At 33.1% G+C, this 20784-nt stretch overlaps 1 protein-coding gene across 2 annotated transcripts; it reads right to left on the reverse strand.

The window, feature by feature from the left end:
- Positions 1–945: 945 nt before the first annotated feature.
- LOC132742251 (transmembrane protein 201-like) lies at positions 946–17651 on the reverse strand. 2 transcript variants are annotated; one of them, XR_009627407.1, is made up of 11 exons: positions 17468–17651; positions 11928–12045; positions 11478–11648; positions 10576–10764; positions 9545–9792; positions 8714–8905; positions 7815–8236; positions 5537–5680; positions 4457–4897; positions 1938–3323; positions 946–1873 (listed from the first exon to the last, which is right to left on the reverse strand). XR_009627407.1 is itself a non-coding variant. In XM_060730599.1 (10 exons), exons 1-10 carry the CDS (start codon positions 17539–17541, stop codon positions 3229–3231), a joined length of 2094 nt encoding a protein of 697 aa, XP_060586582.1. In that variant the 5' UTR covers positions 17542–17651; the 3' UTR covers positions 946–3228. The 2 variants fall into 2 exon arrangements, 1 of the variants encoding a protein (XP_060586582.1); XM_060730599.1 differs by having other exon boundaries at positions 946–3323.
- Positions 17652–20784: the final 3133 nt, after the last annotated feature.

Below are 20784 nucleotides of genomic sequence, written 5' to 3' on the forward strand. Positions count from 1 at the left end.
TGAGGTCACCATGTCAAAAGTCAAGGTCACAGGAGCCTTGACTAAACAAAGCTTGTCCGCCAGATAACTTAAGATTTCTTTCACCCGCAGTCATCAAATTTGGTATTGAGATTGGTTGTGATTAGAAGATGACCCCTATTGATTTTGAGGTCACTGGGTCAAAGGTCAAGGTCTCATGGGCCTTGACTAAAAAAGCTTGTCCGTCCAGATAACTTAAAATTCCTTTAACCCACAGTCTTCATATTTGGTATTGAGATTGGTCATGATTTTTAGATACCCCCCTTTTGAATTTTTAAAGCTTAATAGCATGCATGCACTACTTGTGTCCATGAACAGGCTCGATCAAACCAAGCCTGCAAAATTTTCACTTTTGCAATGTTGGAGGAGGATCACTTTGATATCCCAATTTCACTAAAAGGTTGTTGTTTTTTTCATTGTAATTCTACTATATGGATGTTTTACATGTACATAGATCAAAAATAGTGTACAACATTTATCAAAACTGTAAGCTCATTGTACTAGTGTGATTTTTCTTCTTTTTATTTAAGTGTGCACTTTTTGTTACAGCATTACAGCGTTTACATTTTTGGTGTGCTCAAATATCATGTTAGGTTGTTTATATAGTTGATTGTTAATATGTATTAATTTGAAGAAAATTATTAAAGATTCAATTTGTACTGTATTTGTTGATTTATCTTTGTTTTATTTCTATCAGCATTTTTTGATAAGCTTGGTAGAGCCAGTGTAACCTTGCTTGACAGTCTGTCATGTCAACAAACCTCAGTGGAGTCCCTTTAAAGTTTGAAAGCAAACTTGTACAATCTGATAGTGTGGCCAAAATTTTGCAAAACCTTTAATTTGGACTATTTTGCAAGACCATACTTACATGAATAAGCCAGTCTTCATTGCTACTCACATTCAAATGGTCAGAGAAAATAATAAGCTACAGAAATCTTTTATTATAAAAATATTTTATTTATCAATGCTCAAAATAATGTTTTATTTGCATTCTTTGCAAAGCAGATTGTAAATACAATGTACAAGACTGTGATAGAAGTACAATTAATTCATAATAACATGTCTAGTTAGGCATATCTTTTTTGGAAAATTCCTGTAGATAGATCTATAACATGGCAGTAAAAGCAATATTATTTGAAATATAATTGGTAATTTTCTCTATGGTTTCTTTAAAACAATTTTTAAAACAATACACTAAATCCTTATAATCTTATAGTGTATTTTTTCAAACATGTCATATGTGGCGGCATGGCCGGGTGATTAACAGCTGACTAGTAATCTAATGATCTGTAGCTGCATGGGTTCAAACCACATCAAGGGCAAATCGTAGTTTCCTTGAGCAAGAAACTTTACATTCATTGCTCAGTACTGGTTGGTTCCAAGAACGGATTCAAAAGTGTGTCTATAAGCTTATAGCTTCCTACACAATTAAACTTAGTAAATTCTGTATAAACCAAACATGTCATTCTTCTTTCGACTACACATTTGTGCTGTTTCATAAAAAAAGTGTTTCTGTGTAAAAAAAATCATTAAAATATTTTGAACTACATTGAGCTTATAATTAATTTCTGACGACAGAAAAATATATTCTAAGCTCAATGTAGTTCAAAATATTTTAATCAATTTTTTATTTATCAGCATGTTAGAATGGAAATAGATGTAATTTTTTTTCTTGCATTATAGTATATTCTAACACAACATGCATTTTTCCCTACTGAACATAAAATGACCTTTGGCCTTTCATTATAATTATTACATTCCTGTGCATTTGAACTGGAACCATGCATTATTCTATGACAGTGAGCTCAAAATTGATATCTATTTCCTTAATATTATATTTTCATTATCAGATAAACTAAATACATGAATTGTTCATCCTTCTCAATGGAGGAAACTCTGTATATCTTGCCATGTTATACAGTGTGACACCAATACTGTCAAATGAAAACAATGTTTAAATCCCAATTCATGTTAGGTAACTGTAACAAAACATATTTAATTTATAATTCAATTGTCTGCAATGTGTCATGCAACCAATTTGTACTGAACTACCTAGATCTTATAGTTGTAGTATCAAAACATATCTTGCAAAATTTTCTCAAGTTGTACACATAGGTAATCCACCTTTCTTTGACTGAAAAAATTGAGTTTTGTTTCTCAAAATTCAAGAAATAATATGTTGGCATATATGATACAAACCCTGCTGCAGTCTTTATATGCTGACTAACTTCAATTTTAAACTTATTTGTTCTTAGAGAATCAAGATGAAAATTTTGTGAATGACATGTTCAGACTTGTGGCTAAGCATTCAAATATTTAAAATAACCATGTTACGTATCTTTAACTATCTTCTGCCAAGATCCTTAAATAAATTTTACTTTTAAACTTGTTTGAATAGTATTCTACAGTATATCATATTACCTTATACTTACAAATTTGTCTTTTAATTTATCAAGTATCATAATCAAATAAGTCTAACGATGACCTTGCCATATATGCAATAAACCAAGTTCACTTATTTTATGTACACTGTTTTGAACAGTGTGCTCAAATAATCTCCATAAAAAGAAAACAGTCGTCTTGATAAATTCATCTATTTGTTTTCTGGAATTAATTCATGATGCTTAAAGCAGCATTAAACAAGTTGTAGTTCTCCATTTTCCTCTATTTTTGAAGTCTATATTCTTATAGATTATAGTTCCCTTCACTTGAACAGCTCAATCAATATAATCTTATTCTCTGGAATAAATTCCTAGGATAAAACAATTTGATTGTTTCCATGAACAGCTTAATTAAATAATCTGATTGTTTGATGGAACATATTCTAGTTGCTGTACCAGAGAAATAAAAAACCTGATTATTCCCTGAAACATATTCTTGTTACTTGACCAGCTTGATTAAATAATCTGATTGTTTAATGGAACATATTCCAGTTGCTGCACCAGAGAAATAAATAACCTGATTATTCCCTGAAACATATTCTTGTTACTTGACCAGCTTGATTAAATAATCTGATTGTTTAATGGAACATATTCCAGTTGCTGCACCAGAGAAATAAATAACCTGATTATTCCCTGAAACATATTCTTGCTACTTGACCAGCTTGATTAAATAATCAGTAAGTTCTTTGGAACATAATTTACGTTGCTGCACTTATTTGATTAAGTTTTCTCATTATTCCCTGACATAAATATCTGTCACTTCAGCCGGTCATTGTGTGCTTCTGGACATCAAAATCTGAACAATATTTCCAACAAGACTACCTCCTAGAGCAAACCCAATCAAACCAGGAACCCACCAGGCTACTGAAAAATATAAACATGAATATATTAATTCTGTGAGATTGTAAAATCATATATAAGACCATTTCAAATTCAAAGAGCAACGCAAGTCCATTTTTAGTATACAAATTCATTAGAACATGGATTATTTATATTATGTCATCAACAAAATCAATTTTGATATTTTAGATTCTATTTGTCTTTTTTTCTTTCTTCTGAACTTCATTTAACTAAAGTTAATTTATGAAAAAAGTTTCCTTTCATCATTTTTTTCAATTCTTCATGTTTAGTGATAACAATTCATTTATGATAACATTATAATACTGGCATTAAAGTCAGTATTAAAATCACATAAAAATCTAAAAACCCAATAAGACCATAAAAATATAAAACAAAAAGAGCCAGCTTTAAGACAGGCTTGACTATACTCAGTGCTAGACAGTAAGAAAAGGGGCATAACTCTGTATTAAAGGTAACTCAAGAGTTATGAGACCTGTGTCCATTATCAAAGGTTATCACAGAGAACAAGTGTGTGATGTTTAAACCCATTCCCTTCAGTAGCTTTTGAGATACCAATTTGCACACAAAAACTTGACCAAAGTGTGACAGTGACACTGATGTGAGTACAAAATCTCTCCTTATACTTCGAATAGTCAAGCTGAAAGTGGACATAAATTTTTAACACGGAAACACTCAAAAGATTCATTGTGAATTGTAACTAGTATTGTTATATTAAAGTCCCATTATGTCCCAGAAATGCTTTTATTTTTCTTGAAAGCTTTTAATTTTTTGTGTCCTATCATAGTTTCCAAGATTACTCATAAGCTTATTACTACCTGAACCATCTTTGGCTTCAGTTGCTTTTTTGGCAATATGTACAGATAAAGTGGTTTAAAATTTCGAAAAAAAAGTCTTAATTTACATTTTGCTACTTTTATGACAAATAATTTTATATTCAGTTGTACTTTCTCATTATTCAAATATCATAACATTTGTATGCCCTTTTAAAAGAAGGAAAAAATTTATTCATTTCTGGGGCATAATGTGCCTTTAAAGTAATTCATAGTAGCACTGTTTATAATTTTGACCTAAATCTCATTTGGACGAGGAGAGCTGTTTTTAACAAATAGTGAAATATTCATTGACAACCACCATACCTTGTTTTTTATCAGTTTCCCTAGAATCAGTATAGTCAACACGACTTGTTTTAGACTTTGTAGTTATTCCAGAAAAACAATCATCCTCAGAGTCTGTGTCCTCTAGAATCTTAGAATGTGACCTTGGTTGCCTAGCAATAGGACGGAAACGGCATGCAGCTTCATTGTGAAAACTTTTAAGGCTCGGACTTGAGCTTGAGAACTGGGAATGTCTATCACTATGTAAAGGCACACTAGGAAAAGGTCTTTCACCAAATGATGTGGTGACGGGGGAAGCTGGTCTTTCCGGTGTAAATGAATGTCTGTCGGTACTGAAGAGTTGCTGTGTTGGAGTGAAAGCAGACTGGCGTATGGGAGAAGACGGTCTGTCTATGAACAATGTAGATGGCGTATCTGTAGCTGGGATGCTGAACAGTCCATGCGTGGGTATTGGGGTTGATCCTATAAATGGTGAATAATTCATTGAACAAGAAAACATTTAACTGTAGAGCTTTAAAGCTCTAACAAATCAAGAATGGTCTATTGGTGGACAACGGCTTAAAGGAAATCACTATCATTTTTAATATATACATGTAATAAATAAAAACAAAGCTGTTTTTAAAGGCACACTGCTAGACAATTATCAGATATCCAAAATAGTAAAATTAGGTATAAACCTTTAACACGCTGGTGGCAAATGTATCTACCTATGCAACCAGTGCAGACCAAGATCAGTCCACAATTCTGTGCTGTTTTATCATGGTCTGCACTGTTCACTATTCAGTCTGTAAATATTCTGAAAATTTCCCCTATAAATGGTATAAGGTCTTGTGTAGATTGAAAGATGGACAAGTCCATTTAAGATATTGTGGTAAGTATTATCTTAGAAGTGTCTTCAACTGTAAAAACAAAGTAAAGGGTAAATCCCAAGTCACATGTAAAATAGAAAAACTAAAGACACAAGCCTGATCTAAAGTTCGATGAAAAATAAAATTGGTGATAAAATTGTATATTTGACAGCAACTTTAAAAGAGAACTGATGATAAAAACCTTCAACAGGAAACTTACTAATGAACAATTAAATAGCAATATTTTACTCACTGTGCTTGTTTGGAGTAGATTCATGTTTAAATGTGGCTGGTGACAAAAGAGATCTCCCTTGTTTCCTTGACCGCAAGTTCTCAGACACAGAGTGCTTACTAAGATTTGAGGCATAGTTTTCCTGTGACAGCATTGATGAAAACCCTAAAAGAAAATATTCATATATCAGAATCAGGTTTTTTACTTTCAGTTTACCTATAAAACCTTCCTTTAAATTCTGCCAATATTGCTAACATACGTATATACATATATATGTAAATATTGAGCTTAAATTTGGTGAACAACAAGAGCACCGTAAGCTGTGCTTTTCTATAAATAACAAATTGTCATATAAAATATTCTAAGTTAAAAAGGGCCATAACTATGAAAATATTTCTTTCAGACAAATGTCTCTTGTCTTTAAACTGAACCATGTCATGACAAAGTATTCCAAGTTTTGATATCATTTCTAGCAAGCAATTTTGACAAAAAGTTAAAAAGGGCATTACTCCTGAAAGAAAGCTTTCAGAATTGTGCCCCTTGTCTAACCACTATATCTTATCATAATTATTAAGTTCTGTATTGATACCTGTCAAATTGTTTGTGAAACAAGCTACATTAAAGTGTTTGCTTGATGTGGACAACAACTACAATGATCATAGTGGTATGAAAGACCAGTGGTGAAATTTAAACTTCTTGAATTCTCTCTGGTTTATATTCACGTATTCACAAGTTTAACGTCATGAATTGTCAATTTCGTCATGAATTGTCGATTTCAACATACAGAATTCATGATTTCAACTTCATGAATTCATGATTTAAAATCAAGTTATGAGCTTTGCAAGTTCACGATTTCAACTTCATGTTAAAATCATGAATTTGTTAAGTTAAAATCCTTCAATCCAAAACATGAATACGCAAAATTGAATTCTTGAAGTTGAAATTGAGAATACCGTATGTTGAAAACAAGAATTAACAAAATTAAATATTGTGAATTGGCAAAGATGAAATCTTCTCAAATATTCACACCAGTCTTTTGTGTAATTAGAAAGTGGTCAGCAGATAAAATTGTTCCCTTAAGAACAAAGTAATCAATATTTAACAACCAAAAACCAATGTTTTGTTCCAGGTTTTTGTCAAAAAAAGTAAGGATGGTGGGAGTTTCATTTTATTCATTGAATAGAGAAGATTTTTAAAACTCCAAAAGGCACACCATAGCACTGGCTTTAGCAGTATCATTCAACTTCAACATTAAAGATACCAGAATCAATCATCCTTAAGAATCAGAAGAAACTAGAAATATGTCCATAGGACACGGGTAAACCCACACTCTACCGATTTGTGTCTCTAGGTCAATTTTTTTTTTTTGGCGACATATGCCCAAGTTGAAAACTAAAAATCTTTTATTAAGTAAAAGGCAGATACTACAAATACTGAATAAATCCACAAGAAAACTCCAAAGCGCATAAGGACACATGCTGACCAACATTCTTGTAAACTTTCAGGCCTACAGGTCAAATACTTTTTGAGTTACAAGCAACACAAGTTGAATATTGTAAATTTTTACTTTGTCAAGGGCAATAACTCTAAAAATACTAAAAATATCCATAAGAAAATTCCCAGGTGCACAATTAAACATGCTGAGCAACATTCCTGTAAGGTTTTATGACTCTAGGTCAAATACTTTTTTAGTTATGTGCGACACAAGTTGAAAATTGCAAATTTTTACTAAGTCAAGGGAAATAACTCTAAAAATACTAAAAATATCCACATGAAAATACCCAGGTGCACAACTGCACATGCTGATCAACATTCCTGTAAGGTTTCATGACTCTAGGTCAAATACGTTTTGAGTTACATGTGACACAAGTTGAAAATTGGAAATTTTTACTAACTCAAGGGCAATAACTCTAAAATACTAAATATATCCACACAAAAAAATACCCAGGTGCACAACTACACATGCTGATCAACATTCCTGTAAGGTTTCATGACTCTAGGTCAAATATTTTTTGAGTTACGTGTGACACAAGTTGAAGATTGCAAATTTTTACTAAGTCAAGGGAAATAACTCTAAAAATACTAATAATATCCATACGAAAATACCCAGGTGCACAACTACACATGCTGATCAACATTCCTGTAAGGTTTCATGACTCTGGGTCAATTACTTTTTGAGCTATGCGTGACACAAAAAGAGAATGGACGGACGGACGGAAGGACGGACAAGGGTAAATCTAAATGCCCCACTATAGTTGGGGCACAAAAAATATAAGTAAAACACTTCCATGTGTCATACCTGAGTCACTTCTTCTCACAGACGGTTTTCCAAGGCTGAATGCATTGAGCACAGTTGCTGTTTGATCTATGTCATTATTTCCCCCACCCAGCATGTGACTGAAGTCATTGCTGCCCAAAAATCCCTTTTGTGCTTGTCCTGACCCCTCAATGTCTGCAGAATTTTCTATACTGCCTGCCTTTGAGTACTTAGATTCGGATGTTTCGGGACCAGTTGTACTGGTAACTTGTGATCTAGATTCTCCGTCTGGCCCTTGATCATGTGACTTTTTTACCTTGACCTTTGACTCTTGATCATATGACCTTGGCTCAAACACTGTTGTCTGACCTAATGGCCTTGACCTCGGGTCAATAACCTGGCTATAAGAGGAATAAACTGGTGTGTGGTCTATAGAGTCTGAAAAATTGTTGTCCATTTGCATTCTGAAATGTAAACAATGGATAGACATGCTTATGATGATGGTTGCTTTTTACTGTTGTTTTATTTTGTTTTTTTTGTTGGGTGAAGGATTTACTCAACATTTTTATTTTGACAAGGATCTAACAGTTTTTGAATAAAAACATAACTGAGAAACAAAAATATCTTTTTTAATTTTTCCAAACAAAGCTTAAAATTATAGAGTCATTGTGACATAATGGATGCTTTTTAAGTAAGCCTTTATACAGTTGTAATTTATTGGCTCAAACTTAAAATGCTGATATGGTGCAGAAGGCTTAATCTTAAATGGGGGTGGAAAACTAAATCTACAGGCACGGGTGGAAAACTAAATCTACAGGCACGGGTGGAAAACTAAATCTTTGGACAGAACACAGGGAAACAAAATTTTGGGACATGAGTGGAAAACTTGAGACACTGTAGAAAACTTGGAACTTAGAACTTTAATTTAGAATTTTACTCACTTTATCATGCTGATATCTGGTCTATCTCTCCGTCTTCTATAAATAGCCACACTCACAGCAGACGTAACACAATTGAGAACCAGACTACTGATATGAAAAACTGAACCAGTCTTGTCAAATTGTAGAAAACCTGTCTGTGATACTGCTACAAGTATCCAGATGATGCAGCTTATAACATCCATTTTATAAAGTCTGAAATCAAACAGAAACGTTCGTGTATGAATTTTTAATCTTTAATCACCTAACAAAAACAAGTAAATTTCTTGCTTCAAGCTAAACTTCCATTAAAGCTGCATGCTTCGAGATTCATGAAATGATTTGAATATTACTTAACACATATGTTCACCATCAAGTGTTTGGCTGTCATGGGTTTAAAACCTCCCAATAACTATGTTTCCTATAATGAAAGGCAAATCAAGAAAAAGGCTTATCTATTATCTGTTCTTATATTGTGCAGTCACCTAAGTACCCTCTAAATAGCTAAAATAATGAATGATCTGGTTGCTAAAATATTGGTTGATATATATTGGTTGCTACTTGTTGGTTGCTATACACTGGTTTCAAAAATTGTCTCTATATCATGCTAGTGATTAATGCAAAATTACTAACAGGCCTCACTTACACTGACTAAAATTTTCGCTACTTATGTTCTGGCCATATTCATTCTATTGAATTACCAAACTATTTGAATAAATTTAGTACACATTTTTATTGTATTTCAATACATGCATAGTGTATTGGGTGTTATCAATATTCTTGAAATAAATGAAAATTTAAGTTGAAAGAACTTGTTTAATAAATCTGTTTTATCTACTAACATCAAGGTATTACCTGTATTTTCCTAAAAATAATTTTGCTGCAAAGAATGAAATCAATCCAAGCATGGCCAGAAACACTGTGTTGACGTCTAACCAGAGTAATACAGGATGTAGGAACAGAAGTTGTTTTTGCCAGGCCTGGTTCCCGTCTAAATTTATCTCCTTGGTAACAAGAAGAACGCTACACACCAGTGATACTGCATGCAACACTATACTGGACACTAAAGACTTAGTGTAATAAGTCTCAGAGTAACTCGAGTGCTGTTAGAAAAATGAAGGAAAGATTTAATTTATGTTTTCTTCATGAAATATTGCACTTTTTTTAAAAAATAATGTGTTCCATCAGCGGAAATATTGCATTTCATCAATGAGACATTATCTATATAAGTTACTTTTTAATTGATAAACAGAAGCTTGTCATTTCTTACAAAAATGCTTCCTTTCCTATGTAAAAATATACTTGTATATCATTACTTTAGTCACAATAAAAAATTTCAATGTCCCAAAATTGGAAAAAAATTTAATATATCCTAAAAATTAATATAGATTTTCAATATTTCATTGTTGAAACATTTTAATATTGTGCTTAATAAACTTTTCAATGTTTCAAAAATTGATATTTTCTATATTCCATTGTAGCAAAACTATATTTGAATGCATATAAAAACCATACATAACAAATGATGTTAATTTTTGCAGAAGCACGCTCCATCAAAAGTAAAATGTTCATGATTACTAGGATAAACATTTCCAAGATGTGTTAAATTTTAACAATATTTGAGAAATCTTTATAAAATTATTGTTCAACATGAACATTATGAGGCGACCCTGGTTCTTGAACATGCCCTGTGAAGAACACCAATACATAGATTTCGATTTTTAAAGACTCACCAGAATGACTATTAGTATTGTTAATGGTGGAGCGTGGAATCATACCTGCAATGCCTGGAGTACCAGACAAGCATATTACCACTGTAGCACCAAACTGCTCCAAAATATATGTATCTTATTATTATAAACCTTTATGAGACACAATCTACATACCAGGTAGGTCTGTTCTGTTTCTACATCATTCATGAAGCTACTGGAGTCCTCTAGGTGAGACCGACGTCTCATCAACTCTTCATCCTGGCTCCTTATAACCTCTTGAACTTTGACCTCACACACGGGACATAAAGACAGTACCCTCTCTGTATGACGTTTAAATGCATCAAACTCCTCATCATAGTTTTTCTGCAATGACCAGACATTAATGAGCATAATTATAATTGTTTATGTGACCAGGGACCCCTTTACGTGACCAGGGCATCCCTGGTGAAATGGTTTCTTCAAAACAATGCAAAAATTCCCCAAACTGAGAGCCATGGCCCCAGTCCCCTATCAGGTAAAATACTAAATAGCCTTATTTAGAGCCTTATGCAAATGTGCCCCATAATGTGTACCCCCAATATAGCAACTATTCATTCCAAGTTAAAGTAATCATATCAAAAATTACTTAAATAAATCATTTACATTCTTAAAAAATTAATGAATTAAATGTACTTTTTAAAGTGTGGTTAAGATCATCGACTTCAAACCACTTGTCCTCAATTCTGTTGGCTGGATTCCCGCCAGGGATTTGGAGTCTTTCGAGAGGAAACTATCCAGCTAGCTTACAGAACATTGCTAGTTCTAGTCAGGTGCCTGTTTATGCCTGAAATAATGCATGGAAGGGCACCTGTGGTCTTCTTTCACCAGTAAATTTGGAAATTCGCCATATGCCACTTGATTTATTACATGTAGATTCAAAAAGAGGATTAATTCGGTAAACAAAATATACATGTTATTTCTGACACAAGCATATGCTCAGTGATGCAGAATTAATTATTACATGTTTAACAACATTCAAAATTGTTTAGTCTTTGATCAATTAAATATAATGTAAACTTTGTTAGAATCCTCAATACCTCATTAAACGGTGTAAAATTAGCGAACTGTTTTATCTTGATTTCCTGATTCTGTGTACACCTCCTACACAGAATGTTCCCGCCCACAATAAACTCCTCCTCCTCACATCTGATTGGCCGGTTTAATCTGTCATCATACTGTGCTGGGATTGGCTTATTGTAACCACCATCCTAAAATTAGTTATTAAATGGCTTATAATATTAACAACAAGCATTCAAAAGAGTTTCTTTATTTCACAATTTACAGTAACCAAAAATAATAATTTTACAAATGTATAACAATATCAGGGCTCTGAACGATAAGTTTCTACCCTTATCAAAATACCTACATGTCAATGAATAAAATTGACTTTTATGAAAATTAGTCTATGTACCTACAATACTTGAATTTGAAACTCCAATTTAGCAAAATATCGAGTTAAAATAAAATTTTTGCTACCATTATCTCACCTTATCAAATCCATTATATTGTTCACAACTAGTACAGTCCCAACAGTTCCTGTTGTCATAGGGAACTTTTGATTTTTCTCCACAGAACCAACAAGTTACACCAACAGGGTATTTATGTCTGCAATATAAGTTCTATAATTTACAAAACAGGTTTTATCACAATCGTACCTCAGTTATGAAAATCAAATTATTTACAATGTAAACTACAATTTTTTTCAAATCAGCTTCACTTTTGTGTGTAATGTTATTTTTTTAATTATATCAAAGTTTTTGTTCAGATTATCAATGTTATTATTGCTATACAAGTTTTTATTCAGATTTCTTTGAATCATAAACTTTTACTTGGAAGAACAATGGTAACAAGAGGGCCATGATGGCCCTAGATCGCTCACCTGACCCATCAAACCCATCCAAACAATTACCTAGACAAGCATTCTGACCAAGTCTCATGACAGGTGAGTCAAAAATGTGACCATTACAGTGTTAACAAGGATTATCCATATTTGAGCAGTGTGACCTAGTTTTTTACCCAGGTGACCCATATTCAAACTTGACCTAGAAATCATCAAAACAAACTTTCAGACCAATTTCCAAGATACTTGGATCAAAACAGTAGCAACTAGAGTGTTAACAAGATTTTTCTATTTTTAGCTCCGGTGACCTAGTTTCACATGCGATTTCGAACTCATCCGAGCAATTACCTAGACAAGCATCCTGACCAAGTTTGATGATAATTGAGTCGAAAATGTGACCACTAGAATGTTAACAAGGTTTTTCCATATTTGGGCGGTGTGACCTAGTTTTTCATCCAAGATGACCCATGTTGGAACTTGACTTAGAAATCATCAAAACAAACTTTCAGACCAATTTCCAGGATACTTGGATCAAAACAGTAGCAACTAGAGTGTTAACAAGGTTTTTCTATTTTTAGCTCCGGTGACCTACTTTTTCATCCAGGATTACCTATGTTCGAACATATCCAAGCTATCACCTAGATAAGCATCCTGACCAAGTTTGATGATGATTGACGCAAAAATGTGACCACTAGAGTGTTAACAAGGTTTTTCTATTTTTAGCTCCAGTGACCTACTTTTTCATCCGAGATGACCCATGTTCGAACTCATCCAAGCTATCACCTAGACAAACACCCTGACCAAGTTTGATGATGACTGAGGCAAAATTGTGACCTCTAGAGTGTTAACAAGGTTTTTCTATTTTTAGCTCAGGTGACCTAGTTTTTCATCCAGGATTACCTATGTTCGAACTCATCCAAGCTATCACCTAGATAAGCATCCTGACCAAGTTTGATGATGATTGACGCAAAATTGTGACCTCTAGAGTGTTAACAAGGTTTTTCTATTGTTAGCTCCGGTGACCTACTTTTTCATCCGAGATGACTCATGTTCGAACTCATCCAAGCTATCACCTAGTCAAACATCCTGACCAAGTTTAATGATGATTGAGGCAAAATTGTGACCGCTATAGTGTTAACAAGATTTTTCTATTTTTAGCTCTTGTGACCTAGTTTTTCATCCGAGATGACCCATGTTCGAACTCATCCGAGCAATTACCTAGACAAGCATCCTGACCAAGTTTGATGATGATTGAGTCAAAAATGTGACCACTAGAGTGTTAACAAGGTTTTTCTATTTTTAGCTCCTGTGACCTAGTTTTTCATCCGAGATGACCCATGTTCGAACTCATCCGAGCTATCACCTAGACAAGCATCCTGACAAAGTTTGATGATGATTGAGGCAAAAATGTGACCGCTAGAGTGTTAACAAGGTTTTTCTATTTTTAGCTCCGGTGACCTAGTTTTTCATCCGAGATGACCCATGTTCGAACTCATCCGAGCTATCACCTAGACAAGCATCCTGACCAAGTTTGATGATGATTGAGGCAAAAATGTAACCGCTAGAGTGTTAACAAGGTTTTTCTATTTTTAGCTCCGGTGACCTACTTTTTCATCTGAGATGACCCATGTTCATCCGAGCTATCACCTAGACAAACATCCTGACCAAGTTTGATGATGATTGAGGCAAAAATGTGACCTCTAGAGTGTTAACAAGGTTTTTCTATTTTTAGCTCTTGTGACCTAGTTTTTCATCCGAGATGACCCATGTTCGAACTCATGTTCGAACTCATCCGAGCTATCAACTAGATAAGCATCCTGACCAAGTTTGATGATGATTGAGGCAAAAATGCGACCGCTAGAGTGTTAACAACAAAATGTGAACGGACGGACGACGGACAATCATCGATCCTAAAAGCTCACCCTGAGCATGCTCAGGTGAGCTAAAAATCAGATTATTAAATTTGACTTATTACTATTGGTGTTTATTAAAATAAAAAAGAGGTCTATTTGGAAAACAATTTTAATCAAACAAACTATCACAGTAACATGACTTGTACAGCTACAAATTTGACTTTTTTAAAACTTAATTAAGACATTTTAAACACATCAACATCAGTGCTTTCTATTCATGTGTTGCATCAGGTACGTAATAACTATATTAACGGTATCCGCAACTCTATACAGTAAATCAATAACGGTAAATTATGCTGCCGTGGCAGATAATCCATCCAGACTGCCGATCGTTATTGATTTTATCGACGATTACATATCATTAAGCAGTGTGATATTTGACCTTGGTTATTTAAATTACCGTCAACATGTTATTTTCTGTTCAATTTTTTAAAAGTAACATATTCTAGAAAGCTGAAAGATAGATTTTTTCAAATATATATTTTATAAATCAGTGCGTTTAGTATGAAGAAAATTACGACGAGTTAAACACAGAGTTTTTTTTTTTGTCTCCCGATTATGTCAAAACTTCAGTAAAATAATGATGCCCTCTTCAAACAAATATAAGATTTTTTCGTAATTTATGGTCCGAATTTAGCAAAATACCTATCAAAAGAAAGCTGAGAATTTGATCTTTTTAACCGTGTAATTATCATTTACAAAGCTAAATTATTTCCGGAATTGTAACGAGTAAAAAACGCAACTTTTACTACCAGCCAAATCGCGACTGCACACGAAAGAAATTTTATATGTACATGTAGTAACAAGATATTATTGTTTCGTCATTTTTTTGCCGAAATTTGTGAAAAATTATCTATAAAAAGCTTATAAACTGTAGTTTTAATTATTTTTTTATTTTTCAATTTCTGTTGCGTATCTTAAATAAATGCGGATAAGATATTGTGAAGAATCACATGACCAAAATCATCTTGCATATTTCGAACGCAACTTTTACCATATATTTAACTTATTAAGCCCTTTATATTTTTTTATTTGAACATTGTTTTAAAGAATGAAGTTATCTATCTATCTATTTTTAAAATTGAATAAAAGTATGATTATATAATTTTCAAACTGCACCAGAAAAGAGCTCTTAAAAAAATGTTCGTTTTCTCAGGTACGTACGTATATTTTTCTGAAAAACGGCCTAAACATTTTTTGTTATGAAAGTATTGTGAAAAATAAGTACATTGTACCGTCATAATTGATGTTTGCTGCAGATTCAGTAATTGATTTTAATCACGGTTATTAATGTGCATCTATTTAATTGTTCAATTGTGATAGTTTTCACACTTTTTTCTATCAGTCGGTCCTGTTTTGAAACTGCTTTTTAGTGGGTAAGGCTAGATTATTACTAATATCCAGTTAATTGTTTTTATTTAAAGCATATTCTTGCTTTTTATACAATTATATTGAGCAAACTGTTTCAACCACTACATATGTCAGTATCTTTCAGGTTCTCTTGAATGAACGTACATTTTTTCGAGAGAATAGACATAAAGGTATTGGAAATAGTAGTATCGGGTACCTGGTAGTAAAAAAAAAGAAATAAAAATGAAAACACATTAGTTTTGCCTTTTATTTTATAACTGGATTTACATAAAACTTCAATAGCATCGCACTGGCTATAAAAATGACTGTTTTATAGTGTTTTCATTTTAGTGTCACTTTATTCCCGAAATTTATTTGACACTTCTGGGACTCTCCTGGCACAAGCTGAAATCTTTGAACTTTTGGGCTGTATCAGCATTCAGTGGAAATTGTCGTGCTGATCTACCACTTGAAAACCCTTGAAGCACATTTGTTACGATCTGAAATAGATGAAATGACATTTTATATAAATACTTTGTTTTATCAACAGAATAACCATGTACTAATGTTAATATACGTACCTGGAATAACTAACAAAAAAGAAGTTGAATATAACTCTGAGTAAATGAAGAAAAAAACTGGGGGAAATTTCATCCATTTTCAAAAGACCATAGCATCAAAAATATTCAGTTGAAAATTATAAATAATACCACACCCCATTCACAATAATGTAGTAACTAACTTTAAAGCTTTCATTTGTATTTTCAAGGTCTTTAGATACCTCTGATGTTTGGGCCAAAATAGGTCGTGAATTTATTTTTGCACCGCAAAAATTTACTAATTTCCTTCAAATTTCACGCCACAAAAACAACAGATCAGATAATGAGGGAGCCTTAAAAGTACCTACATAACTTACTTTAATATATTCTAAACCGATTTGTGCAAGTTTAATCAGTTTTCTACAAGTAGGTTAAGCCTGATAACTCTGCAGATTTTATACATGTTCACCCGTTTTTAACAAATATCCGCCATTTTGTCGATCTCGTTCATACAGACTGGAAATTTCCACACCCGATTTACGCCATTTGGAAGCGTTATCTATTAAAAATACAGGTACATAACAAAAACATAAGACTTACCTGTCATTATTTCTTGAGTATTTTGTGCCGATGCTCGTTAATTAACACTTAATTTACAGATTTTTCATCAACAAAAATTGCTCCGTCCGCCATCGATTAAATTTTTTGGTAGCATGTGCGCATGCGCACGACCGACACGACAGCAATCTCGGTCTAAAACCTTGTTGCGGATACCGTTAATATACGTACCTGGTTGCATCAAGTTAGTTTTACTTATAAAATAAATCCCCTTTGGACATGACATGCCCTTAAAACATATCTTATGTTCTTACACCTTTTATTTAAGTTTTGTTGAAGGATTTTAAAGATTTCTTTTTTTTTTCTACATTGACATATGAAGCTATTTGATTTGCCTACCAAATATACAACACCAGCGACTACACAAGTTAAATTAGGTATGTTACACAGCGGTAAACTAGTAAGTGAGGGGCAAAAACAGAAATTGTCACAGTTGGTATCAGTAATCAAAATTGGCAACCACAAAACCGATAAATCAGAATGAATCGTTGCATCTCTACACAGTGCATAAGTGATTATTAGTTCTGTTAAACTTTACAACAATTGCAATATACATCAACAGATTTAGCCGGTGATCACAGTATGAAATAATACAAATCACATCTATACTATATTTAAACTAATTTCTATATTTTTAAATAGGTCATATGGATCAAATTATCTCTTTAAGCATAAATATAAAATAAATTTTATTAGCATCTCATTCTGTCCTACAAAAATGATAAGCAAATTGTCGCGAAAATGCATGACAAAACCAATTTTTTTACCTTAGAAAATATTTGACTGAGCCTAGTGCTGCTAATATGGTTGCTACTATAAATAAACATAAAATAAATTCCATTTTAGTCTTTATGCTAGTATTCCTCGATGTGTTTTAGATGAAATCCTTCAAAAAAAATAACCCGGCCGGTTTTGAAGGGGCATAACTCTGCAAAACGGTGAAGCAGTAAATTATTACTTCCTGGTTTCAGCGAGCTTGGTAGGGTTTTCCCATTAGTTTCGATCGGGGTTATTCCCCTAAAGAACTATTTTGATTGGATGACACATGAAAGCAGTAAGCAAAATAAATACTTTTTTTATGTTTTAATCCCTTAATTCAGTAAATTAATTGTTAAAAGAGTTGTTCGATGGATTAACTTGTTTCGTTTTCTTCAGTCTTCCTGATCAAAATTTGACGAATGACAGGTATTTATCCTTTAGCGTTATAATAAATATCACAAATGATTCCTCAACTTAAGAATACCACATATCCACAACTTACCAAATTTTACTATAATGGTACATACAAAATGAAATACTGCCGTAGACCATGGCAATTAAGTTCAACATATATTTACCACATAACAAGTAATAGAAGTAAGAACTGAAACATTGAGCTGATAAGTGTCACAGGATGAGAAAAATGTGCAGCCTGACCGGGACTCAAACCCGGGACCCTCGGAATACCGTACTGCGTCTCTACCGACTAAGCTATCCGGCCAATTACACATCTTCTCCCCTATATACTATACTGCAGTAGTGAACAGTTCTGAACCGTGACATACTCCCCTGCTATATTGAAATTTGTCCTCGAATTTCACAGAATTACAATGTGAATTAAACTCTGACCTGTACCAAATGTCACAGGGTGAGAAAAATGTGCAGTCTGACTGGGTCCCTTGGAATACCATACCCAACTCTACCTACTGAGCTATCCGACCTAAATAGTGTACAGTTCTGAACCGTGACATAAGCTTTGATTTATTTTAAGTTATCATAAAGATGATAAAAAGGCAAAACACATTTTGTACTAAGTCAAAATATTTTGATGTGTTGAAGAGAGATCTATTCTTAGTCAAGTAAAGCTTATTAGACTTGTCAAAGAGACAATCATCGAGATAATTTGGGCGGACGATGTCTTTTTTCAATTGTTTGACAGCATGAAAAAAGTTAGTAAAATGGGTCAAACTGTTAACGCCAAATTAATTAGGCTAAGTCCAATATATCAGACGTTAGAGGCTTGTTTAATGTACAGGGACTTTTTTTGGCTTATTTGATAGCCGTTATTGGGTCATATTCCCAATTGAAAAAAGTATATTATTTTCCCAATCCACAGCGAAAAATTCCCAATTGAAAGTTAAAAAATAAAAATATTGAATAAAAATTCTAAAATCTTTGTAAATAAGGGCTTCTTCACTGTAATAGTGCTTAAATGGATGAAGATGCCATCCTAGACAGTAATTGTTTGCATCCATTTAATCACTGCAAAATTTCAGTCATGCACTTTTTCCCAATTTTTAACAAAACACAGCTAAAATTTCCCAATTCCATGGGTATGGGTCGTGTTCCCAAAATCCTGGAAAAAATCCCTGATGTAATAGTTTCAATATGTCGGTCAAGAAGTAAAAAAGCAACGTCATATTTATAGGACTAATAGATTCTGAGATATTTTTGGTCTGCATCAGTCTCAGAATCTTGCTTCAAGAGTGGAGAGTCGTAGACATTGCCATTTACCCATGCACAAAATAGTACTTGTAAATGGTTTTTATACTAGGCTTATTCACTTTGCTAGGAAGATTGAATTTTTGTTTTTCTGGTGTTAAATGTTTATTTTAACACTTTTTTTTAGCCATATCTCAACCTTATCACTAGTCACACCACCTAATTAGCTTTCTGGATAACTAACCAGAAGATAACAATTTCTCCACAAGTGACTTGCGACTAGTCCCACATGATTTCTGAATCATTGGTAAGATACAAATAACCATTAGTCTAAATGTCTGAAATATAACCTCACTGAGAAATTATGCCTTGCCTGAGTATTGAGCAAGAAGTACCTAGATTATATATCAAATTGAGAATAGAATTCCCATCCCTATTGGGCAAAATGGGCTAGGAGGACAAAATCATTTCAATGCAGGGTATGACCTGATAACTTATTAAGAAATCAACTAATTATACTTTAGGTGGAGATACTGATTTTCTTTTTACAGAAGCGAGATTCTAATCCAAAACAAAATTATCTTAGAACCAAGCCAGGTGTGATGTCCAATTATTTTGACTCAGAAGTAAAATAAGAGGTGACAGGGCAGCTTAAGTGGTGTAGCTGTGGGTCACTCACTAGTTTCTAAGGGTCACAATTTCACTACAAGCCAGAACAAGATTCTTCTTTTTCAAATCCTGGGATGTAAAAAAAAAATAGTGAAAGAATAACTGTGACATAAAAATAGAATAGTGGAAGAAAAAATGTTCATTTATTGCTTGATGATCTCATATAAATTTATCTCTTGGAATTTTTATATTAACTATATTTCAAGGCTTTGATTTACTGTAAATTTGTGCACAATTTGGTTTAAATTTAAATGTTGTTGTTGATTATATTGTTATTTGTCATTTCCTTTGTTATTTATCATATCAACTGATGAAAGCGAAACATGTTTTGATAAACTGGGTTGGTTTTTATCTTTTTATCATATTTGCTATATGTCATAATCAGTATGTTAGTTATCAAAATATACAAATACAAATACAAATACAAGACATTTATATAGCGCAAAAATGTATTAAATATTCGATTGCGCTGTACATTATTAAGACTATATACACATATGCTTGATCAAGACACTCCCAAACCCAGTCTCGATGGCACAGCCAATCTACAACTCTAGTTGAAAAACAGTCCAAACAAGTATGTTTTAAGTTTGGCCTTAAACTGATTTTCATTGGTAATGTCCTTCAGATAGTCTGGCAATGAATTCCACCATTTAGGTCCCACAATGGCCAAGGATCTATCAGCAAGTTTTGAATTTGTTGATGGTATATCAAACCGAATGTGGCTAGATGATGAGGATCTCAGTCTTTTCCTGTACTGACTCTGGCATTTAGTGAACAATTTACGAAGATACAATGGAGCGGTGCCATTTGCAACACGAAACACAGTCACAATAACTTTGTACATGATTCTTGCTCGAATTGGAAGCCAGTGGAGTGATTTAAGAATTTCAGCACTGGATTGATAGTAAGCAGCTCCAGTGACAATTCTAGCAGCATAATTTTGCACACGTTGTAATTTATCAAGTTGATAGGCTGGAATATCAGCGAATAA

Source organism: Ruditapes philippinarum, unplaced genomic scaffold, assembly GCF_026571515.1.
Source record: "Ruditapes philippinarum isolate M1 unplaced genomic scaffold, ASM2657151v2 ctg1079_1_1_1_1, whole genome shotgun sequence".
NCBI classification, from domain to species: Eukaryota; Metazoa; Mollusca; class Bivalvia; order Venerida; family Veneridae; genus Ruditapes; species Ruditapes philippinarum.